Source organism: Polypterus senegalus, chromosome 14 (assembly GCF_016835505.1).
Source record: "Polypterus senegalus isolate Bchr_013 chromosome 14, ASM1683550v1, whole genome shotgun sequence".
In the NCBI taxonomy this organism is placed as follows: Eukaryota; Metazoa; Chordata; class Cladistia; order Polypteriformes; family Polypteridae; genus Polypterus; species Polypterus senegalus.
Window position 1 is genome coordinate 112,127,033 of NC_053167.1, and position 26,272 is coordinate 112,153,304.

A 26,272-nucleotide genomic window follows, 5' to 3' on the forward strand; every position below is an offset into this window, starting at 1 on the left:
CTGGAGCCAATCCCAGCCAGAACAGGGCACAAGACAGGAACCAATCCCAGGGAGCGTGCCAAACCACTGCAGGACACACAAAAACAGGCCAATTTAGAATCCCAATGCACAATGCATGTCTTTGGACTATGGGAGGAAACCCACACAGACACAGGGAGAATATGCAAACTCCACGCAGGGAGGACCCGGGAAGCGAACCCAGGTCTCCTAACTGCGAGGCAGCAGCGCTACCACTGCGCCACTTATTAGTATAATGCTGTTGAGTATTTTGTATTGTGGTTTTTGATTATGCATTCCATACAAGGCATTACATAAAACTGAGATAGACGGATTGATTTTACACACATTGTTGTGGAAATAAATGTTTGCCATTCTGCATAATTACAGTTTGTTTCTGTCTTCCTTTGTAACGCATTATCCAGGTACATCAGATGGTGCTGAGCAAATACTAATCATGCTGTGTCTTGCACTTCCTCCAATGAAAGCAACAATCTTTAGTTGTGCATTGCAGAGGCGATTTTGCCGGAGGTGATACATGTCCCCCAGGTGCATGCTTCATTATGTATGGCGCTTCCAAGATATGATACAGATAATCAACTCCAAGCAAAATAAAATCATACAAACGAGACAGTGAGACAGAAGTGGAGATAAAAGTAGGCTGCTCTATACGTTGTGAAAGAGTAGCAGCTCCTTGGTAAACTAAGACGTATCATTCACATGCATGTAATGTGCTATCCTGCAACAGCCTTCTGTGCAAACACGTGCATATCTTCAGCAGTTATGGCCAACCTAAATGCAGGCTGCCAGCCCTCGTCTGCGCATTTCAGAAACGACAGACTCATTTAATATGTTTGCATCGTAGTGCACCTGTCACACTCAGCGTTTATCTGCACTTCCTGATTGGCACTGCTTTTGCTAGAATAAAAATAATTACGTCAATTTAAACACTGAAAAGCAAAACACTAGAGGACTCCTCCTACTTACTCCATGGTGTATGTTTCTTCTTTATGTAATTTTGCGTAATTAACAAATCCTTATTTTATATAGTGCATTTCATGGTGGACATTAGCCACAAAATGTTCAATTTAGATACTTGACAAAACATACTGTTAAAGTACAACTTTCTTTATATAGCACCTTTTACAAAGAAGACCATATCAGACTCATTCACAAAAATAATATACAATATAAGTTCTCAAATATATTCAGGTGGCTCTTCACGAACACGTTTTAATCTATAAATCTACAGGTGGTGAACTGCACAAGGTTTCATTGGTTGGAGGATTTTAAAATTGGAACTTAGAGACAAAGAGGTGAGATGAAGAGTGTTTGGTGGTATTTGTGTCTGGGGATATGGAACAGCTACCTAGCCAGATGGTGGTCCAATAAAGACTCAAAAGCGCATGCGAAACGGATCTCCATGACTTGTGACTTGGTATGACAATGTTATATTTTTATATATATACAATTATATTTATAAATTATATAAAGTATATATAAAATAAATATATATATATATTTTTTAGTCATGCATGTCCGTCAGAAGATCACCTTCTGGGCTCTCCTGAGGTACGCAATAACACCCTGGGGGTGATAGGGGGTGCTTTAACTAATGGTATCATTTCTTTTTCCTTCCACAGTAGCGAGGACACACTCAGCAGGTGCAGATGGTCCAGAGAAGCTCCTTCCTTTCTGGTTGAGACAGCATAAAGCCGGACATCCTCAGAAGGAGGTGCAGCATTTTGGACTTGAGACCGCGTATACCGGCGCTCCCCCAAAGCCTGACCATCTCTATTGAGCCCTTTGTGTTTGGATGCCTGGAAAGGCATATTCAACAGTTATTGCTTGCTTATGGGTTTTAAGCACCACCTTGTGCTTGTTGGCACCCCAACTTACATTTGAACTCCTTCATGTCTGTCACTCATCATCATCTCTCTCATATACAGTGTGTGTGTATATATATATATATATATATATATATATATACATATGGATAGTGTGTTTGTGTATAAATAGTTAAGTATGCACCCACAGGAACACCTAAAGGGTTAATGAAAGACTGGTAACACCACCCATGGCATTTCCCATTGCAAGACGAGGTGCTAATGCTAACAGTTTCTCCTCTCTCTTCTGTAGCTCAGAGTGGCTCCCTGGTGAGATTGCCTAGGCATGGACCTTCTGGGCAAGAACCTTTATACACCAGATATCCAACAGATGGTGGTCATCTTCAGATTATGGCAACCACTAGAGTCAGATTTCCTGGCTGTTAACAATAGAGACGTAACAGTCACCTGTAAAAGACTGCTTTTGGCACATTTATTTTCTTTTCTGTATTTTGATTTAATTAAAAGATGATCATAAGGTTGGTACCCCAACATTCTGCACCCATGCCCATTTCTGAATATGAACTTTTTTATTTGCCCCCATTAAAACTTCATTTTCAGCTGCCGTTCTTTCAGTGTTTCAGTGATCAACTCCCTTATATAACCTCAATAATTTAAATCCTGATTGGTTAGTTATTGCACTGCTGAAACCCGTTATTCTGTTCACAAGGGGTGCAAGATAATAGCATTCGTAAAGTTCAGATCTGGGTTCAAAAATGGCCAAAATGAAACAGTTTTCTCATGAAACGTGCCAGTTTTTTTGCACAATGAAGGTTATTACATATGACAGACTGCCAAGAAACTGGAGATTTCATAGCAAAGTGTCTATTACTGTCTTGAGAGAAGTACTAGGGTGTTGTGCCATATTAGCTATTATGAATGTAGTGAGGAGTCAAGCAAAATGACGCCTTTTATTGGCTAACTAAAAAGATTGCAATGTGCAAGCTTTCGAGGCAACTCAGGCCCCTTCTTCACCGGCTTGAGAGAAAAGAGCAAACTGGATCAAACCAGAACAGAAAAAGAAGGGAAGACCCAGATGGACAACTGCATGACAGGAAGAAAACATCAGGGTCTGTAGTTTGACAATCAAACGCCTTACAGATCATAAGCTGACTTCTTCCATATATACTCACCAAACACATCATCTGCAATAGAGAAAAGACAATTCTGGGATGCTGACCATAATATGCTTTTCTAAGTCGTCTTCTATCCAGTGTCTGTGTTCTTTTGCCCATTTTAATCTTTTCTTTTTATTTTCCAGTTTCAGATATGACTTTTTCTTTCCTCTTTTAGGCCAGCATCCCAGAGTTAACTTTTCACTGAATCCCACCTGCTCTTCAACTTCTCAGAAGGATAGTTACAATGAGAAGCTATCCAGGCTGTCAAAGGCAGTTTTCCCCACAATTACAGACATTACAGTGAAGTAGAGTGGAAGACAATACATTATATACAATGACTCCAAAACGCATTCTTACAACTGCTGTTCAAACATTTCCATTAACAAAACTGTAATAGGATACCCCTGTTCTAGTCCTCCTGCCATTCCTGCTTTAACATTTGATCATTTCCAATGGGTAAGATTTACTCCATGTTGACTGTAGGGAATTTATAGCTGCAAGTACACTATACTCTACACAAGCTGATTCTTTCAGATGAAAATGCAGATATGACTACCAACAACAATGTGCGATCACGCTGTAGGTCAACACGGTATGGGATTCGTGCAATTTCAGTCCAATCCAGTTTAGTTTTGCGCAGCACTCTTCACTGAGGGCAGGCAATTAAAGCAATTAAACTGAGCAAATTCTGGAGTGAATAAAGCAATTAAATGGAGGTGAATCTGCCTCGGAAATGATTTACACCATACTAATTCTTCAGCGAAAGCTGGCTAGCTTTTTCAGTCTAATATACCATGCATAGCAAAGCCTGGTTTATTCACCAAGAATTTAGTAATGTAGTAAAAATCAAAAATCTCACATTAAGTCAATACTGTATTGAGCATTTTGAAATAAATCAGGATGAGTGAGTGTGTGAAGCAGGACTTATCTCTGATTGATTCTGTGGTGAATGTACCATGACTTGCAGGTCACATTTTCAACACCAATGTTGAGTACTTACGCCAACATGATATATTCAATTCAATGACTGTACATAAGTGGTGGCAAAATTTAAAGAAGCCCAGTGTATTCGGACATAAATTTCCAGCAACAAAACAAAGCAGAAAGGACCCTATGGCCACAAACACCACAAACGTTGGCTTGATTTAAACTATTTAATGCTTTCCATACAGCACACAAGTTGGAATATTTCAGCTAGTACTTTCAGGAGTGGCTGTCATTTTAAAACACTTACAAATTTCTTAACCATAATTCATGATTAAAAAAATAAGACAAAAATAAAAAACACATTTGGCCAAAATGGGAAGATGTTTGTGCTTACCTAGGCTGAAAAGAACGAGAAACTTGAGGCACACAAACTCTCGCTGGTCGAACTGGAGTGAGCGCAGCTTGGCCACCAGATCTTGTGCGTGTCTCATGAGGTTATTCAGAGTAGTGCCAGCTTGGGACACTATTAGTGAGTAATCCACCTTGAAAAAATAAATAACATCAGTGTCAGCTCTTTGGGAACTAGTTAGGAAAGTACAAAGATTACACCAAACTAAAACTGCACAAAAGGCTCATAGGGAATCAGGAAATAGTGACTCGCTCCAACTTTATTTCACTTTGGATTTTTGAAGTCAGAGTCAAACTGTAGACTAGTAAAAACAAGAAATTAAGGATATGCAATAAACAACACAAATTTGTAATACACATACAGTATAACTTCAGTAGAATAACACAAGTTAACGAACACACCTCAAGATACCAGTTAATAAACTGAAAACTAGTTTCATATAATTTACAACTCATATCTACATGACATATCTAAGTATAAATACATGTATTTTCACTGGCTAGTTTAAATGGTTGCTCGTAGACCCTGCTTTGAAGGAATTAACAAATATGGTGAATGATTAACAGAAGACATATTCTTGGCTTGCCAAACACATTGTCTACTGTCTTAGTCAGTTCCTATTTCCTCTTCTTTTCAACTATTTGCTTGAATATTCATAAGGCGGTGCTGTCATATGTAAATAGAAAACAAAGAACCATTCTTCATGGTAGAATATAATTTACTGTTGAAAGCATTTTCATGGCAATAATTTTTACATAATAGATAAATAATTTTGCAAGCAATGTTTCATGAAACAAATTACTTACTGATGTCATCTACTGTATCTACCCACTCTTTTTATGATTCCTGCTTTTTCATTATAAGGTCCCAGGGTCATCAAGTAGAGATATAAATCAACTCTGGAAGTGATACCACTACATTTCATTGTACAACTGTGACAACACTTACACATATTAATACAGGGGCAAATTAGAGTCACCTATCTGCCTAACAAGAACATCTTTCTGAAGTGTGAAGAACAATGGAGTACTAAAAGAAATGGAAAAATGGCAACTTCCAGAAAGACCATGAGAGTTGGAAGGTTATGCATTTTCCTGTAGTTTTAAAAAGCTCCATTTTAGCTCATAAGCAGGAATTGAACTTTGCACCCCTAAAGAACCTTGTCACCATCTCTACCACTGAGTCAGCAAAGCCAAACTGACCAATCAGACTGTTTGAAGGCACCAGACACACACACACAAGACATACAGTATACTGTACAGTATACATATATAGTCCCACACTTGCGCATGGGAGATGGTTTACAGGCTCAAATAGTGTAATTTCTCAGCTGGTCCATGGGTTGGCACTACCTTCTAATACTGTCTCCTTTTGTCCCTCTGCAAACCGACAAGACTGTACCTCTCAGTAGCGCATTTTCTGACCCACCCTTTGGTGACGTCACTTCTTGCGCCATAAAATGATGTCCTATAAACTTCAAAAACCAACTCTACAGACATCAGTTCCTTTTCTAGCATCCCGAAACACCACCTGCTTGTGTGATATATATATATACCAGAGAACCTATTTTTTAACCAGTTCCATTTTGAACTCCATTCTGTAAAGACGTGTTTTACTGTTTTGCTGCCTGATTTTTCAGCAACCACAAACCTTCTTCTTGTCTTCGGAGGCCCTCCTCACTCATGCGCCAGCCTCGGGGCATGTTCCTTACCTCCGCTTAGCTAGCAAACGAGAGAAATACTTAACAGATTTAGACGGAGCTTTTTTTCATAATTTGCTTGAACATGCCGGTTGATTTTGCGACCTCTCTCATCACTCTAAGTATCATAGTACTGATTTATTTGCACAAATCCGAGAGACATGCAGCGGGCCGAGGGGAGGGGGCGGGACCTCCTCACTCATGCACCAGCCTTGGGGCGTTCCTTACCTCTGCTTAGCTAGCGAATGAGAGAACTACTTAATGGATTTAGATTGTGTTTTTTTCTATAGTGTTCTTGAACATTCCAATAGATTTTGTGACTTCTTTCATTGTGCTAAGAATCATAGTTCGCGTGCAGAAGTGATATATTCGCGCTAATCCGAGAGATAGGCTGTGGGCTAAGGGGAGGGGGAAGAGTGACGTCAGGAGTGGGGAGCCAGGTGGGGCCCTCCTCACCGTCCTGTTTCACTAATACGTGGGCAGAGCTGCATGGCTAGTATATATACTGTATATATATATATATATAGTATATATATATATATATATATATATTGCCAAGCATGTGTTCCAGAGGGTTATTTTTCCAGTTCGCCTAAACTCAGGACAAGAGGGGATGTTGTTGTTAACAGTCCTGTCTCCTCTTACACAGCCTCAAGATACCACCCCTGAAGGAGGGCACTGAACCAAAGGAAGTAACGCTTCTTCCGGTAAACCTGATATAAAAAGATAGCGTTCCTGGAAGGTGGTGTCTCATTTCTATGCTGACCTTGCTTCTGTGCATACCTAAGCCAGAGCCAGTAACTTGTTATTCTAGAATGAAGGACTGTATTCTCTAAAGGGCACATGGAGAAGGCACATTTTTTTGTTAACTTTTATAATTTTTGTTCCAATTAAACAGAGTTTTGCCCAGTTGGCACCCGAAGCATCTAGCTTTGCCCTGCTATTTGTTCTCCCTGTTAAGAGGCTTGCAAAGTTGCATTAATGACAGGTACTAAACTGGCAACCTTTTGATGCTCATTTTAGGTAAGAATAATGTAAATGATCGGTATGGACGGGCAATTTATCCATGAAGCTCTTTGCCATGGCTACTGCATTAGTAGATTCACTTCACTGCCAGTCCTTTTTAACCAAATGAAACAATACCGTGGAGTCGTCAAAACTTACATGTCTAGGTCACACCATCGATTAATGCAAGCAGGTCATTTCCAGTTTAGCTCTTACAGCAAGAAAGGAAACTCAAAAAGAAATTTCACACCCAGAGGAAGAAATGGCTTGACGCCTGCATCTTTTGTAAGGATGGCAGGTTTTTCTTCCTTTTCTTTCCTCAACAGGCTCCAGCTTTGCATATTTTTAAAACTCGAGTCTATGTAATGCAGGGAAGATATGATTTGGCTTCCCATCTCTATAGGGAACTAAATAAAGGAAAAACCAACGGCAGCCTCATCAACATCAAATAAACAGAGGCTTCTTCTTCTCTTGGACATTCGCATTCTCTATGAGGAGGAACGTTAGCAGGCCCCTGGAGGTCCCGGGCTCTGATACCAGGCCTCTCACTGGCCCCATGGCCCATAGCTACTCTTTCAGGTGCACTTAATATCTGCAGCAACAGCAAATTTGTCTGGGAGGCAAGTCCTTAGCTGCCACTCACTGTAAGCAGACCATATTAAATTTTTATATTTATTGACAATTCATTACCATAATTGACTGCGCCAGGGTTTCTGGAAGAAGGTAGACGGCTGCCTCCTAAGCACAAGAATGGGTCCCCCGAGCAGGATTTGCAATTAAAAATGAGGCAGATTGGAATTTATTTATTGTGTAAATATGATGAGTAGAATTTTTTAGTCCAGGCAGGAGAATTTGAGATGCACACCGGGTTTGTTTTTTTTTTTTAAGGGCTTAAAAAATTATGAGTCAGTGAAAAGCAGACCCCCAAAGGTGTCAATCAATTTGCATAAAATCAACTGTGCATGAAATAACTTCAATGAGCGCCCTGCCTCACACATATCACGCTCTGCGTCTTCCTGTTCGTAAGAATAACGGTGCTTGTTGGAAGAATTCTCTGGGAATAGTGGCTTCGATGGTGTAAACAGTACAGCCAAAAAGACGTGCATGATTTGCCGTCACCATTTAACAGATGTGAGTTCACTGAAAAACAAGTCTCATAATTAACGGTAACGAATCCAATAATGGATTCACCAAGAAACTGAAAATCACTCCAATTAGCCTGCTGCGTGAAAAATCAAAAAAAAAAAAAAAAAATTCAAACAAATCTCATTATATATATTTTTGTAGGCTGTTAAAAAAGGGCTTATTTGGTTAAAAAAATTTACATAAAGGAAAAAGTGAATGTGCTTGTAAGAAGCGACACTCTTTGAAGCTTCATTGTGTTAGTGAATTAAATAGACTGGATCTCACCAATTCCTAAACCTGCTTACAGGACATTGTTTTATGTAATTTCTAATTTACTCTGTATGCTTTAATTTTAAAAATTTTAATTTTTTTAAGTATTATTATCATCTTTTTTTTCTGTTTGTGCTTTGTCCTTAGGGCTTATTGTCCAATGGTCAGGAATTTATGAAGGCTGTGAGCAGCTGAAAGGGTTATCTTCTGCATCTGGGCAGCACTCACTTTACCTGGCAGTTATTATTATTATTATTATAATGATCTCAGCAAAATATGCACTGGTATATGTTTGATGTTTAAATTATAAATAGGTATATTTTATGCTTAATCATACTGTAAACTTTGTAGTATCCGTTTTTTCAATATGCAATGAAGTGTGTGTTATATGTAAATTATTATGATAATAACAATCATTAGGTGAACAAAAAAGCTGCTACCTATTTAATTTCCACTGAGAAGCCAGCACTCCTGAACAATTATATTTAATAGCATAATATTCTCAAACTGCTTAATGCAGTTCAGGGTTGTGTGTGCATGCGCTACAAGAGTCTGTCTTGGCCGCCCTGAATGGTTTGTCAGTCCATCACAGGGGCTACTCCCACGTATACTCACATTCCGTGATGATATCTGCCATGGCTTAACATCAGCTAAAATAATGAATGTGGCTGCCTGTCTATGAAACTGAGAACTCTGGGCTTTGCAGGTATATATTGAGGACTGCATAATGCAGTGCATGAAGAAATGGCCGGAAGGTTGTCTGCCTGAGGGTCTGGCTTGTAGTGGTATTTCTTAAAAGGAAGGATGAATCTGTACTTCTGACAAGAGAGTAAGCTGCATCGTGTAGTGCATGAAACACACTATAAGCGTTTAATAATCCGTTTTCTTACCCACCTTTCCAGTTAATATAGAGTGGTAATGTGTTGCGTGTCGATTTGATTAGCACATGCAAATAAGAATTTCATTGTAGTTTGTACAACTATTAACCCTATAATGGTCACAGGGGCTAAAGTTTATTCCAGCCACATGGGGCAGAAATTTCAAATTCACCATAGATGGGGGGCTTGCCCATTGCAGAGCCAAATCGCTCACAGACAGTATTGTTTCTACATTAAGGGCAAGTGGGAGCACTGCGCCCATCTCCCTGCAGAAGGCGCTGCTCTGCAGATTTTAAAAGAGGTAGTAAATTAGCTCCCAAATTTAAAATATTATTCAAATGTTGATATCTGCTATGTTACAGCGAGGGTGTGTTACCCGACTTACATTTATTTTCCTTTTTTTGTGTCTTTCTTTGTTTATTTCATATAATATTTTTATGTGTTTATTGTAATTATGCACATTTTGCCAATATTCTTCCATTTAATTATTATTTGCTACCTATGAATTACTTGTTCTCCTGTATCTCTTGGGTTTTGTGGATGGCAGCCCCCCAAAAGCCAGTGCCACCCTGATGTCACAGCTGTAAGACCACCCGCAGTCTACATAGATGTGGGTGGGGATTAGGTCCCTTAGTGGTTCGTTGTGGTTAATTGTTCTTGTTCTGTCTTTTGAATTTTTGCTTGGGTTTATGATTGCTGGGTTTTGGATTGCTTATTTCGAATAGTCTTTTTAGGCAAACCTTTGGCTTTTTTTTCTTGCCTTAAGTAATGTTTTCGCTTTTTGTTATTAAATTCAAATGATCCTTTTTTTTAATAAAGATTCTTTGTAGTCTTGTTCCTCAGGTCAAGGATTTATTTTTGGACAATTTGAAGTATTTTAAACTTCAAAAGCCTATTTCCATTTTTGGGGCCTAGACAGGATGATGTCTACCAGTAGAGCTTGGGGTCAGGCTGCCAGGGGTGATGCCTATCAGTAAAGACTTTGGCCTGGTTTGTCCCTAGTGCTTCAGGCCTGTTTCCAGCTTGCTTGAAAAAATAATATGTTGATAGATATGTGTGATTTTCTACGATATTATTCAGCTGAAATGTCATTATTACTAGTGTTGGCAGCCTAATACATTGTGAAACACCGAGTCTATCCTTTACTCTCTCACTCCTTCACATTACGTTTATTAGAGGCCACATCTTTCATCAGATGATGCAGTCTTTGACAGCTTAATCCATGTGGCTCCAATGATCTTCTCTCTGTGATGTCCATGGTCTAATCATTGCTACATGCACTCACCTTTCCCAACTCCATTTGCTAATCCAAGCTAGACTCCTTACCTGAGATCATGGGCAGCCACATATCCAGGCAAATAGATTTAAGCAGTGAAGCGCCTCTGATAAGTGCCGTTCTCTAAATCATCTCACCTTACTAACTCATGCATGTGCGTACATACAAAAACACGCCTTCTGTACGGCTTCCCAGATACATCTCCAATCCTTCTGAAATTGTCCTTCACAATTAACCAAACCCACATACCTTTAGAATGTGTAAGGAGGACTGACGTACTCACCTACTGAGAATGAACAAAATCGATACACACAATGACTGTGCCACAAGTCACATCCAGGATGTCATAGTAAAAACAAATCATTAAGAGCACAAGTGCAAGAATGAGGAGTGGGGCGGAAATTACATGATAACAATTACAGTTGGTGGTTAATGACTTGCAGGGGCACAAATAGGAGGTTATAGGGGATGCATTGCATAGGAGCCCATAATAGAGGGGCCCCATAAAGAGCCTTGCTCATCAGTTAGTGGCTGATTAACTACATCATTCTGTCATCACGAGGGATGCCCTCTACACTAGTCACATCAAATGCAAGAATATTGCTAATTCTTTTTTTAAGGATTTTGTACATTCTTGTCAAATCTTTGCGCGTTTTATAACTATTTCCACCAGACTTTCAAAAGATATTTAATTCGGGAATCCTAATTGACCAAAGTGAGTGACAGCCTGTGAGTGTGATAATGAGACCTGTGAAGAACTCCTCTTGTCTAAGGATGGCTGCAGGAAATGCTGTTCTGTACTCCAACTTCATGTGATCTTGAACTGAATTAAGCAGATTCAAAGATGGGTGGATATAGAATATGACAAGATGTTGCAGTGCTTCTGACGCTTGCTTCCAGGGACCCAGCTTATATTATATCTACAGGACAATACTAGTTGAAATTAAAAATGTTCAGATATTCACTCTAAAATGTTCTGTTTCACTAATGTGCATATTTTTATTTATTTGTTTCTACATGAGGGAACTCAATGATGCCAGTAGTAATGGACACAAGACAGGAACCATTGCTGTCCTGGCCTGGGTGTCAGTGCAGGCCAAATCAGAGTTGCCAGATAACCTAACCTGCATGTATTTGGGATGTGGGAGAAAACGAACGTACACAAGAAAAAAATACAGGGAAACAAAGTCAGCTCTGTACAGACAGTACCAGACCGGGATTTGAACCCAGAATTCTGGAGCGGTGTCTCTGACGTACTAGCCCTCCAATTATTCATGCTTTCATCTTTTACATTTTGATAGGGGCAGAGCTGATGTGGTATTTGGTGACATGTGAGGTAGTACACCTTATAAAGTGATGCTAAAAGATACTACATTATCATTGATATAATGCTGCTTGATTAAAAATGTATATACTCATGTTGTTACATTTTTATTATGAAATTGATTAATTTTCTTTTCTACAAATCACTTTCTGTTCACAGCTATACTTGAGTTGATGGATAATTTGCTTAAAATAAATAAATAAATAAATGAAATTTAAAAGTCATAAGCAAAAGTAAAGGTACCATAAGGTTAGTAAGCTCAGCTAAACAAGCCTGTTCACTCTAGGGATAAAATAAATTGTAGTAAGATAACCAACATGTAAGAGCCAAAGACCAAGTAAAGTCTACGATGCAAATGTAAGAAAGCAAAGCACTTTGAAGTAAGCAGGCCTCAGGGAGAGCCCAATAGTCTTGAATCTGTGCACTCTACAGTACATACTGTGGCTCCAAACTACGAGGTGACAGCATCAGGTTCTGATTATTGGACTAACCTGAGTTGGGTGTGACATATTTCTTTTTTTGTAATATGCTCATTTGACACATCAATATGTTTTGATATGCATTACATTACGAGAGTGGAATGTATCTTCATTAAAAGACTAAATATGAAAAAAGTGCATTGACGGGAGCTTGTGACCGCAGTAAGTATGAAACCTTTACAATGCAGTCTTCACCTGTGTAAAAAAGTGAAAGTTCAAGGTCCATTTCGGCAGCTTTCACCTGTTTTTGAGACTCGTGTTGGTGGAGTTATTATAATATAAATAATAATACAATAATAAAATTGAAAAATTAAACAGCAGCTCCACTAAAGGATGATTAATCACGTGGCATTCTTGTTGTAACCGTCTTGAAAGCAGACAGTGGTTTTGGAAACCAACAACTTTGGGCACCCACAAGACATACTCTAGAACAGGGGTCCCTAAGTCCAGTCCTGGAGGACCACCGTGGCTGCAAGGTTTTCATTCTAACCTGTTTTTTTTTAAATGAGTGCCTGGTTTGTGCTGCTAATTAACTTCTTGTGAATTCATTTTAATTGAATTGCTTTTTAAAGATTTGTTCCCCTGTATTTCTTCATCGTTCCTCTGAATTTCTTCATTTCTTTCCTTAACTGGCAACCAAACAGAAATGAAATGTGAAGTGAGTGAACCAACAGAAGACCAACTAAGTCAGGGTTTCAAAATCCAACCAGTTACTTAATTAGGAGCTGATTCTTGCTGTTAACTAAACCCGTTCTTTAATTCCATGGCTTGTTGCTGTTCTCGTGGTGCATTAGCAGACATTTCTGAAATTGTTGATTTACTTTTTTCTACAAGCCCTGTTAAAATGTTTTGTGGACCTGAGCAGATCGACATACCCGAGACCTTTATCTTTCTTTATTGTCAGATATTGTTTGATGGACACCAGTTGTTTTGGCTCATTTTGTATCTCATTATTGTTTGGTTGCTAATTAAGGAACAAGAAACAGTGGAGGGGTCTGAGTCTTCAAGAACAAGTCAATTAAAACAAGTTCAAAAGAAGTTAATTAGCATCAAAAACATGTCAGTAATTAAGAAAAGGGTTAGAATAAAAACCTGCAGCCACGGTGGTCCTCCAGGACAGGACTTGGCAAGCCCTGCTCTAGAAGGTCAAAATGTGGTCAAGTAAACTCGCTGAGGGGATTACTAGGAACACCTGTACACCTGCTTGTCCATATAATTATCAAATCATACAATCATGTGGCATCTGAGGAATGCATGAAATCACACAGATGCAGGTCAGGAGCTTCAGTTAATATTCACATCAGACACCAGAATGGGAAAAAATGTGATCTCAGTGATTTGGACCGCCACATAATTGTTGGTGCCAGACGGGCTGGTTTGAGTGTTTCTGTAACTGCTGATCTCCTGGGATTTTACAACACAACAGTCTATAGAGTTTACTCAGAATGGTGTGAAAAACTAAAAACCTTCAGTAAATGGCACTTTAGCAGATGAAAACCCTTGTTAATAAGAGAGGTCAGAGGAGAATGGCCAGACTGGTTTGAGCTGACAGAAAGGCTACTGTAACTCACATGACCGCTCTGAACAACTATGATGAGCAGAAAAGCATCTCAGGATGTACAACATGTTGAACTTTGAGGTGGATGGGCTACAACAGCAGAAGACTATGTCAGGTTCCACTCCTGTCATCCAAGAACAGAAAGCTGAGGCTGTAGTGAACACTTGAAGACTGGAAAAGCATAGCCTGGTCTTATGAATCTCAATTTCTGCTGAGGCACTTAGATGGTAAGGTCCAAATTAAGTGCCAGCAGTATGAATCCATGCACCCAAAATGCCCTGAGTCTACAGTCCAGGATGATGGTAGTGGAGTAATGGTGTGGGGAATGCTTTCTTCATGCACCTTAATTCCATTCAGTCGTTGTTTGAATGCCATGAGCTGTTTGAGTATTGTTGCATCCCTTCATGGCCACTATTTACCTGTCCCCTAATGGTTACTTCCTACATGATAATATATCATGACACAAAGCAAAAGTTGTCTCAAACTAGTTTCATGAATATGACAATAAGTTCAGTGCTCATCAGTGGACTTTCCAGTCACTGCATCTGAATCCAGTAGAACACCTTCTGGGTGGGAGATTCGCAGCATTAATGTGCAGAAGATGCAATCTTGTCAATGTAGAGCAGAATCTTGAAGGAAGGTTTCTAACATCTTGTGGTATCCATGCATCCATGAATTAATGCTGCTATGAGACCCAAAGGAGGCCCAAACCAGTATTAATATAGTGATCCTGGGGTTTTGCCTAGCGAATGCATACTGCATATGTATGTTTTATAAAAATCACACAAATACAGTAGCTTTTGGTCCCCATACAAATTTCTTCTCTCCAAATACTGAACCTGACAAATTCATTTTAGAGTCTTGAGAATCCAGAGTCTGCCCAGGCTATACTGGGTGTGAGGTTAGGATGAGCCTTAGGAGGAGCAGCAGCCCCTCAGAGTTCACTCGCTCATTCTCATATACTGCATGTAAGAGCCAATCTTAGAAAGGTAAAACTTTGAGTTAAACTCATATTAGTGTTTGCTTAATTTCAACAGAATATATATTTTTTCATATTCATAGACAATGGTATAGTCTTTTCCTCCTATAAGTTAGTACAAGATAGAACTTTCTTGCTATAACTAAGATACAATGTATTAATTGAGTCAGTCGTTGTTTAGAATAGGTCCCAGTACACAGGGACTTAAACGACCCATTTTTAGCTTAGAAATGGGATAGGGATACAGTTTTCTGACCATTTGAAATGGTCCAGAAATGTTATGAAGTGATTTGCAACGATTATAAATGTAACAAGATTTAAAAGCTTTGAACAGAACTTCTCTTAAACAAGAACTTTTCTAATTTTTGCTATTTTGATCTTTTCTTTTTTGTGCGAACTGTTTTACTTTGAATTTTGTTTTAAAAACAAATATTTTTTTCTGTGGAATCATTTCAACACGTCTGACTTTTGTTGAATCCCATTTGTTATGCTAGAGCTGCTGAACTTTGGTAATTTTGGGAAAACGCAGCTACATTGCATTTACCTTATCTTATTTTGATAGATCACAAATGTTTCACATATCGAAAATATATGTATTCTTATGATTTCCTTTTTCTATATGCTGCATTTTAATATACTGTATCTATTACTGGTCAAAGGAACATTCTACTTTTTTCCAGTTTTTATTCAAATTTAACCAGTTCATGTCCAGTTAATAACCTGAAATGGCATAAAGGTAAGTGGTAAATTGCAGTAAAATAAAAAAAAATGAGGTTACCAAAAACTGAAATAATGTAATTTTCAAAGAAGTCCTAGAAATGGAAGTTATTTAAATAGTCTTAAGTTCCATCCCCATTATCCAACCCGCTATATCCTAACTACAGGGTCACGGGGGTCTGCTGGAGCCAAACCCAGCCAACACAGGGCGCAAGGCAGGAAATAAACCTCGGGCAGGGCGCCAGCCCACCGCAGTATTCTTAGGTTTATGCTAACAATTCCTACAGGTGTCCCATCTTTTGCTGGTTACTTATCAGTATAAATGCAGTGCTGCACCCTCTAAAGCATCATTTGGGCAATATTGCACTGCATATTGGGATCATAGGGGTTACAAAAGACAATTAACAAAGTAAGACATTATAATCTTTAAAAATGTAGGAGTTTCTTTAGCGGCATTACTAAAAAACCATGGTGTCAGTGAGTACGGTTTCCTATACAATCAAAATTAAATTGAAAAACTGGCAGAAGTTATCAGGAATGGGCCTGTTGGCCCTAAAGCCAGAACAAAATCAGAGGACAAGGTTCTGAGAGTCAACAGCTTTCATATTGGCACCTCACAGGACAACAGTTTCAAGCACAGCTTAATAACGGCCAAAGTAAGCAAAGCGTCACTTTCAATTGTGAGAAGAAGGGTTGGAGCCACAGGTTTGACAATTCCAGTGTCAGTAAGAAAGCCATTGCTAAAGTTATAAGAACACCCCCAGTCTTCCACTTTTTTATTGAAATGTATGCATTTTAATATTGCACAGAAAATAAGGCTGACTCAGAAGCGGAATATGCAGGTTAAGGTAATGGACAGATAGATGGGTTTAGTAAATGTATGGATAAACGCACTCACAGATGCACTTGACATTCTGTTAACATAAACAGGAACAATGAGGTGATGCGCTCTTGCCATACAAGAGTATGGAAACAAAGACAAGGCTCGCCATCAATAAAAGCACATTACACAAGGCAGTCAGAAAAATCTTAACTTGCTCACTGCCTTCTGCTTCATACTTTGCAGGCTGAGTGCAGAAAAATGATAAATAAATAAAATTAAGTAAGAGTTTCACTTCAAGACAGGGATTGGCAATTTTATTAAACCATCCATTAACTTGAAAAAGTGCATGCGTGGGGAAAAAGCCATCAATTTCCCAAACCATTTTATGGGTCGTGGGCAGCTGCTGCATATCAATCTAACATACACGTCTTTCAAATTTAGACCAAAAATCAGAGTATATGGAGAAACACTCAGGCACATATGGCAACAGCACGCACACCTCACAAAGAAATGGACTTGGATGGGATTCAAAAAACAGCTTCATGTAAAGGTGAGGCAGCAGCAGCAGCAGCAATGAAAGGCCATGGAACAAAGATCTATTATATTTTTGAATTCTTTGATCAGTGCAGCGTATTTGCGCTGTTCAGTTTGGGATTGTTCTGCTGCTACCATAAAAGACACATTGCTTACAACTATGGGATGAGGTGTGAATGTCAGATATATATTCCTCTTTTTTATTATATTATATTGGTCTCTTCTTATCAGATATTCTGCTTTGTGCAAACATTTTGTAAAGATGTGGAGACTCAGGCTATGTCCATACTACAACATTTTCATTTAAAAGTGGTGTGTTCTTTCAATGAAAATGAGAAAATGGTCTCCATCCAGACTTGTGTTTTTAAATTGTTTATGAAAGTATCTCTGTCCACAGTAACATGGCTGAAAACACATATCAGGTAGACATTCACCTGCACTAGGCATTAGCATTGGTGGAATGATGTTTAAAAGATATGGTAATGCCCCTGCACAGAGAGTTTACTGTAATCTGAAAGCTGTATACTATATGCAGCATTCAAACTGTACAAAATGCAATTTAAGGTAAGCAACACAACAAGACCCGTGAGGAGCAACTCCTCTGTGTCTGCCATGCTGGAGTAAAGTTTTTTTCCATGAAGGGTGACCACTCAGGGAATGAGACATTGGAATGAGCAGGATCCAATTAGGGAAGGGCTTCTTAATAAATATGAACCAATCAGAGTGCATTTGGAGTCTGTGTTCTCACCCATTATAACTCCAAGCCGGTGTTTTCAGAAGTATACGGCCCTGGAGAACTTTTTCAAAAGTTTCAGTTTTTAGGGGTTGAAAATGCTAAGGTAGAGTGGAAGAAAGATGAAAACAGAGACTAATGTCTGCATTTTTAAAAAGAAACAGACCAGTGTGGATAAAAGTCAAACAGGAGAGACTACAATTGTCCAATGATGAGAGAAATTTGCTCTGATACTTCTTAAAAGAGGTGACAGTAGAGAATGGGGGCCCATTTACAGATGTCAGAGCTTGCGAACGGACTTAAACCATATGGACGCTATAGCCAGTTAGGATGGACTTTTGATCTTACTTGTAATGCTTAAACTGACGTTGTGAATCCGTTATCCAAACGGTATTTAAAGCTTTGGCTCAGTCCACATGGCAAAGCTTCTGTTCCTGCAGTCACTCCAATCACTCATTTGGAGTGTATTATGAATTGCTTTGTAAAGCCCTTTGTGGTCGCTATGTAAAGCTCTGTATAAAATAAATATTGATTGACTGTTTGATGTATTTAATTCAGAATCACTGATTTCATTTTATCAAATGCATAAATCACATTTTGGAATGCACACTGCTGTCAAGAATGACAAATCAATAACTTTTAACAGTCAGAGTGCAGCTCTTCATGATACTCTACAGCTTTCTCGATAGGACAATTAAAGTTTAAATCTATAAAGTGGAAATGTGTAATAGTAATCCTAAGATGCTTAGGAGTTAGTTTACACATACAGTAGAATATACAAATATGCTGCAATGAAAAAGGAGAAGGTGAAAGTACCATGGGTTTAGCACAGTTACATTAAAAAAAAAAATCATACAGGAGGATTATGGCAATACACATAATTATCTACCATAATAAAAGGACAAGTGTTTGTGTGTCTGTGCAGTTGCTATGTTATATGCTATTTGATATGGGATTCTAGGTTAGGGTTAGGATGAGGCTTGTAAGCGCCATCTGTTGGAGTGAAAATTGCAATGCATTTTATTACTACATTCATTACAAAACATATTCCAATAGATGATGCACTGCAAACAGTAACGTTGAATATGTCCAACAGAAACTAACTGTTAGACAGGCAGAAATCAGCCTCTCCACTTTAGCAAAAGCACAAGTGTCTACTGTATGGGTGTGTATTGTGGTATCTGTGTATCCATCAGGTTGCTAGGGTTAGGAAGAAAATGTAAAAAATAGGTGAAACATTAAGTTAAAGAAGTGTCACAAAAATAAAAAATTGGAACAAGTTTACCAAACTACCAAAAATACCAAACAAGGGTCTAGAAATAACAAAATTGGTATTATCTTCCTATTCTATTTTCTGATGTTATATGCTAGCAACAGCAGCGTGGTAGCAACTTTCTTTCACTGGCTTGGGCCACGTGAATGAGGGTTTACCACGTGAATGAGGTTTATAGCTGCAATGTTAATCTTTGTATGAAGTAACCATAAATGAATGTACATGGCAGGAAACCAAAGCCCCAACATGACTAGGCTAGATTTACTGAACCAGGTCAATGCAGTAACAACCACTGTCACATTTTCCCAAAACACTTCTGACTTTGAGTGGTCAGATCAACAAATGACACTAAGAAGAATTTGGTGAAAATGGGTTTCCCTATCCAATGAGGAACTGGCTACCATAAGGAAAGGGGATTGGGGGTATATTATAATACCAGACCAAATGGAAAACCCATATATCAAATAAAAACCATGAGGTCTACATTAATCATAATTTTTTGACCTGTCTTAAACAGGTAGCACAGCTAGTACTTTATATATATGTATAACAATTACCAAATCATAAGTTAAAGTGCGCTAACTCATAGCGTTTGAAACCCATGGTCTTTATCATCTGTGTAGATTTCGTCAGGTCTTGGTCTGGGCGTCCTTTAGGACAGGTCTGTCAAATTCTGATTTTGTTTGGCCGCAGTGGCTGAAGGTTTTCACTCCAGCTCCTTTCCAAATGAGTAACCAATTGCTACGAGTAATGGAACACATTTCTTTTGCCTTAATTGAGTTGCTTTTCAAGATACTTGTTTCCAATAATCATCAGCTTTCAAAGAATAAAGAGATGTAAAGCAAACAAGTGTAGGTGACCAGCTAACCTGGGGGGCTCAGACTGGTTCCTGCATGGAAAGCCACCATTTTTGATGCAAACAATTCCTTACTTATGCTCTCTCTCTGCTGTTAAATGGAACTTGTTATTAAATTGTAAATGGTTCATTCTTATTTTGCCTCACTGGACATTTCCAGCTCTGTTGATTTTACTTTCTTTGAGAGCACACACAAATGTTTTGGGATCCAAAGGAGATCACTAAGCAGACCTGAAATTCCTTCTGCTCATACTTTAGCCTTACATGATGATAGTCATGCACAGTCGTAAGAATCATTCCTGCATCGTGTCATTTACATACCCTGCAGATTTAGGGCAGAAACTGGAATGACGGAGGAGTGGAGGGTTTAAAAGTAAATTAGTTTTGGGTGGAAACATACATAAGAACGTGAAAGGCTCACACGTCACTCAAAAACAGGCAGCAGTCTCCTGTTCAGGTCAATTCATTGAATCCATTTGCTGTTGTTCCTGCGGTTTTCATTTTACTCTCTGGTGTCTCGCATTTTTCAAATGCCAGTATACTCCGAGCTCTTCACTGAATACTACTACGACAGTTTCGTGTGAAGTTTATTCGCCTGAGCTGCCTGTTTGACATTTTGATGACTTTTTATGTCAGTTAGTGTAAAACGAAATCCGTTTTCAAACTTCCGCGCGGTGCTTCAAAGTCACATCCCACATCTCAAACCCTCGCAATTATGAACTCCAAACCGACCCTTGGTGTGGTTGAATACGCGAAGTGATTATGTCCTGTACAGGACTGGCGACCAGTCCATGCTTGGTTCATGTCTGTGTCCGCCAGTGCTGGGAGAAAAGACAATGACTAATTAAAACTGGATTGATTGAAGTATTTAGCCATTTTCTTTCCAAAATCTCAAAGTGGGATAAATCTTCCGACAGGATGATTTCGTGGCTGTCTGGAGAGTTATAATTTTACGACTCTTAAGGCACCGATAAATTTGTTGCATTGCCACACTTTATTTAATACTTTATTTAATATTTTTTCTCCCTATATTATGCCAGCGCTCTGACAACGCTGACCTCGGAAAAAATCGCATTTTCACGGTGGCGCGCGCACCCATAATTCATTCTGTCAAACTTCCGTTCACATTTAACTACTTAAAATTTCCAAGCAAAGTACAGTATATCAAAAACTGTAATCAAATCTTATATCTGATGAGGTCTCTCCTTCGTTTTTCCGCTCATCTACTTGTGCGCTTGTTCAAATTCCTTTGTGAGGATCGCTCACCAGCCTTTTCCCCAACCCACACCGAATCATCTCCCGTGGGTCCCATGCTGTTTCAACCGAAATGTAGCCTGGGACGAACAAAGGAGCTTTCCCTGATGTTACATGAGTAGCACAGCCCCTTCTCCACTCCGGCATGTGAAGAACAGAGTGCAGCGCGCAACTGCCTAATGTGACCCTAATTGATCATTTGTGTTCTATAAATATCATTAGCACACGAGGCAGTTTTCGGGCATGTAGACGGAGCTTCATTTTGATGATTTGTACATTACTGGATGGCTGTCACTCTTAACCCGCAGTAAAATAGCAAGAGATAATGAAACAGGTCGAGAGCTTCCTTTTCCCTGCTGAGCCCCTCAACGCCAGCTGTTCATTAACCAAAATATGCAAATAGTGAAATACTCCACACGTCCCACGGTGCCGGGCTCGCATTTCACCGGCTAGTCTTTTTCTTTCTTTCTTTCAGTTTATACCAAAAAAATCCCATTTTTGCATTGGATCAAAAAATTACGAAGACAAATAAAGATACTCCAATTTGATTACATCAACTTATTTAGTCTATGATTTTATTCAAATCCACAGAGGCCATATACTGACACTGTATGTAATACAGCGTCTTTCATATTTATATGTCTAGATATGCCTGTGTACCAAATACCAAAAATATACTGTAATAAAGCACATTTGTTATTAATGTATGAAATATAGTGCCTTCATATTAATCTAGCTATATACTGTAGTAAAGCACATCAGTACTTAATACAGTACATATAATATAGTGCCTTTCATATCTATCTATCTATCTATCTATCTATCTATCTATCTATCTATCTATCTATCTATCTATCTATCTATCATATGGTGCCTTTATCATATCTATCTATCTATCTATCTATCTATCTATCTATTGTGTTCTCACCCATTACAACTCCAAGCCGGTGTTTTCAGAAGTATACGGCCCTGGAGAACTTTTTCAAAAGTTTCAGTTTTTAGGGGTTGAAAATGCTAAGGTAGAGTGGAAGAAAGATGAAAACAGAGACTAATGTCTGCATTTTTAAAAAGAAACAGACCAGTGTGGATAAAAGTCAAACAGGAGAGACTACAATTGTCCAATGATGAGAGAAATTTGCTCTGATACTTCTTAAAAGAGGTGACAGTAGAGAATGGGGGCCCATTTACAGATGTCAGAGCTTGCGAACGGACTTAAACCATATGGACGCTATAGCCAGTTAGGATGGACTTTTGATCTTACTTGTAATGCTTAAACTGACGTTGTGAATCCGTTATCCAAACGGTATTTAAAGCTTTGGCTCAGTCCACATGGCAAAGCTTCTGTTCCTGCAGTCACTCCAATCACTCATTTGGAGTGTATTATGAATTGCTTTGTAAAGCCCTTTGTGGTCGCTATGTAAAGCTCTGTATAAAATAAATATTGATTGACTGTTTGATGTATTTAATTCAGAATCACTGATTTCATTTTATCAAATGCATAAATCACATTTTGGAATGCACACTGCTGTCAAGAATGACAAATCAATAACTTTTAACAGTCAGAGTGCAGCTCTTCATGATACTCTACAGCTTTCTCGATAGGACAATTAAAGTTTAAATCTATAAAGTGGAAATGTGTAATAGTAATCCTAAGATGCTTAGGAGTTAGTTTACACATACAGTAGAATATACAAATATGCTGCAATGAAAAAGGAGAAGGTGAAAGTACCATGGGTTTAGCACAGTTACATTAAAAAAAAAAATCATACAGGAGGATTATGGCAATACACATAATTATCTACCATAATAAAAGGACAAGTGTTTGTGTGTCTGTGCAGTTGCTATGTTATATGCTATTTGATATGGGATTCTAGGTTAGGGTTAGGATGAGGCTTGTAACGCGCCATCTGTTGGAGTGAAAATTGCAATGCATTTTATTACTACATTCATTACAAAACATATTCCAATAGATGATGCACTGCAAACAGTAACGTTGAATATGTCCAACAGAAACTAACTGTTAGACAGGCAGAAATCAGCCTCTCCACTTTAGCAAAAGCACAAGTGTCTACTGTATGGGTGCGCATTGTGGTATCTGTGTATCCATCAGGTTGCTAGGGTTAGGAAGAAAATGTAAAAAATAGGTGAAACATTAAGTTAAAGAAGTGTCACAAAAATAAAAAATTGGAACAAGTTTACCAAACTACCAAAAATACCAAACAAGGGTCTAGAAATAACAAAATTGGTATTATCTTCCTATTCTATTTTCTGATGTTATATGCTAGCAACAGCAGCGTGGTAGCAACTTTCTTTCACTGGCTTGGGCCACGTGAATGAGGTTTATAGCTGCAATGTTAATCTTTGTATGGTGGGTGATGGATCAGTGGAAGTAACCATAAATGAATGTACATGGCAGGAAACCAAAGCCCCAACATGACTAGGCTAGATTTACTGAACCAGGTCAATGCAGTAACAACCACTGTCACATTTTCCCAGCAGAACACTTCTGACTTTGAGTGGTCAGATCAACACATGACACTAAGAAGAACTTGGTGAAAATGGGTTTCCCTATCCAATGAGGAACTGGCTACCATAAGGAAAGGGGATTGGGGGTATATTATAATACCAGACCAAATGGAAAACCCATATATCAAATAAAAACCATGAGGTCTACATTAATCATAATTTTTTGACCTGTCTTAAACAGGTAGCACAGCTAGTACTTTATATATATATGTATAACAATTACCAAATCATAAGTTAAAGTGCGCTAACTCATAGCGTTTGAAACCCATGGTCTTTATCATCTGTGTAGATTTCGTCAGGTCTTGGTCTGGGCGTCCTTTAGGACAGGTCTGTCAAATTCTGATTTTGTTTGGCCGCAGTGGCTGAAGGTTTTCATTTCAGCTCCTTTCCAAATGAGTAACCAATTGCTACGAGTAATGGAACACATTTCTTTTGCCTTAATTGAGTTGCTTTTCAAGATACTTGTTTCCAATAATCATCAGCTTTCAAAGAATAAAGAGATGTAAAGCAAACAAGTGTAGGTGACCAGCTAACCTGGGGGGCTCAGACTGGTTCCTGCATGGAAAGCCACCATTTTTGATGCAAACAATTCCTTACTTATGCTCTCTCTCTGCTGTTAAATGGAACTTGTTATTAAATTGTAAATGGTTCATTCTTATTTTGCCTCACTGGACATTTCCAGCTCTGTTGATTTTACTTTCTTTGAGAGCACACACAAATGTTTTGGGATCCAAAGGAGATCACTAAGCAGACCTGAAATTCTTTCTGTTCATACTTAAGACTTACATGATGATAGTCATGCACAGTCGTAAGAATCATTCCTGCATCGTGTCATTTACATACCCTGCAGATTTAGGGCAGAAACTGGAATGACGGAGGAGTGGAGGGTTTAAAAGTAAATTAGTTTTGGGTGGAAACATACATAAGAACGTGAAAGGCTCACACGTCACTCAAAAACAGGCAGCAGTCTCCTGTTCAGGTCAATTCATTGAATCCATTTGCTGTTGTTCCTGCGGTTTTCATTTTACTCTCTGGTGTCTCGCATTTTTCAAATGCCAGTATACTCCGAGCTCTTCACTGAATACTACTACGACAGTTTCGTGTGAAGTTTATTCGCCTGAGCTGCCTGTTTGACATTTTGATGACTTTTTATGTCAGTTAGTGTAAAACGAAATCCGTTTTCAAACTTCCGCGCGGTGCTTCAAAGTCACATCCCACATCTCAAACCCTCGCAATTATGAACTCCAAACCGACCCTTGGTGTGGTTGAATACGCGAAGTGATTATGTCCTGTACAGGACTGGCGACCAGTCCATTCTTGGTTCATGTCTGTTGTCCGCCAGTGCTGGGAGAAAAGACAATGACTAATTAAAACTGGATTGATTGAAGTATTTAGCCATTTTCTTTCCAAAATCTCAAAGTGGGATAAATCTTCCGACAGGATGATTTCGTGGCTGTCTGGAGAGTTATAATTTTACGACTCTTAAGGCACCGATAAATTTGTTGCATTGCCACACTTTATTTAATACTTTATTTAATATTTTTTCTCCCTATATTATGCCAGCGCTCTGACAACGCTGACCTCGGAAAAAATCGCATTTTCACGGTGGCGCGCACCCATAATTCATTCTGTCAAACTTCCGTTCACATTTAACTACTTAAAATTTCCAAGCAAAGTACAGTATATCAAAAACTGTAATCAAATCTTATATCTGATGAGGTCTCTCCTTCGTTTTTCCGCTCATCTACTTGTGCGCTTGTTCAAATTCCTTTGTGAGGATCGCTCACCAGCCTTTTCCCCAACCCACACCGAATCATCTCCCCGTGGGTCCCCATGCTGTTTCAACCGAAATGCAGCCTGGGACGAACAAAAGGGGAGCTTTCCCTGATGTTACATGAGTAGCACAGCCCCTTCTCCACTCCGGCATGTGAAGAACAGAGTGCAGCGCGCAACTGCCTAATGTGACCCTAATTGATCATTTGTGTTCTATAAATATCATTAGCACACGAGGCAGTTTTCGGGCATGTAGACGGAGCTTCATTTTGATGATTTGTACATTACTGGATGGCTGTCACTCTTAACCCGCAGTAAAATAGCAAGAGATAATGAAACAGGTCGAGAGCTTCCTTTTCCCTGCTGAGCCCCTCAACGCCAGCTGTTCATTAACCAAAATATGCAAATAGTGAAATACTCCACACGTCCCACGGTGCCGGGCTCGCATTTCACCGGCTAGTCTTTCTTTCTTTCTTTCTTTCAGTTTATACCAAAAAAATCCCATTTTTGCATTGGATCAAAAAATTACGAAGACAAATAAAGATACTCCAATTTGATTACATCAACTTATTTAGTCTATGATTTTATTCAAATCCACAGAGGCCATATACTGACACTGTATGTAATACAGCGTCTTTCATATTTATATGTCTAGATATGCCTGTGTACCAAATACCAAAAATATACTGTAATAAAGCACATTTGTTATTAATGTATGAAATATAGTGCCTTCATATTAATCTAGCTATATACTGTAGTAAAGCACATCAGTACTTAATACAGTACATATAATATAGTGCTTTTCATATCTATCTATCTATCTATCTATCTATCTATCTATCTATCTATCTAT

The 26,272-nt window shown here is 38.7% G+C and overlaps 1 protein-coding gene across 5 annotated transcripts in view; it reads right to left on the reverse strand.

The window, feature by feature from the left end:
- Positions 1–26,272, reverse strand: part of nr5a2 (nuclear receptor subfamily 5, group A, member 2) — a 211,391-nt gene that overhangs the window by 75,163 nt on the left and 109,956 nt on the right. For all 5 annotated transcript variants that reach the window (XM_039734913.1, XM_039734914.1, XM_039734911.1 and 2 more), the window contains one exon: positions 4,323–4,470. In XM_039734913.1, coding sequence (XP_039590847.1) covers positions 4,323–4,470 — 148 coding nt within the window. The remainder of the gene's footprint in view (positions 1–4,322; positions 4,471–26,272) is intronic.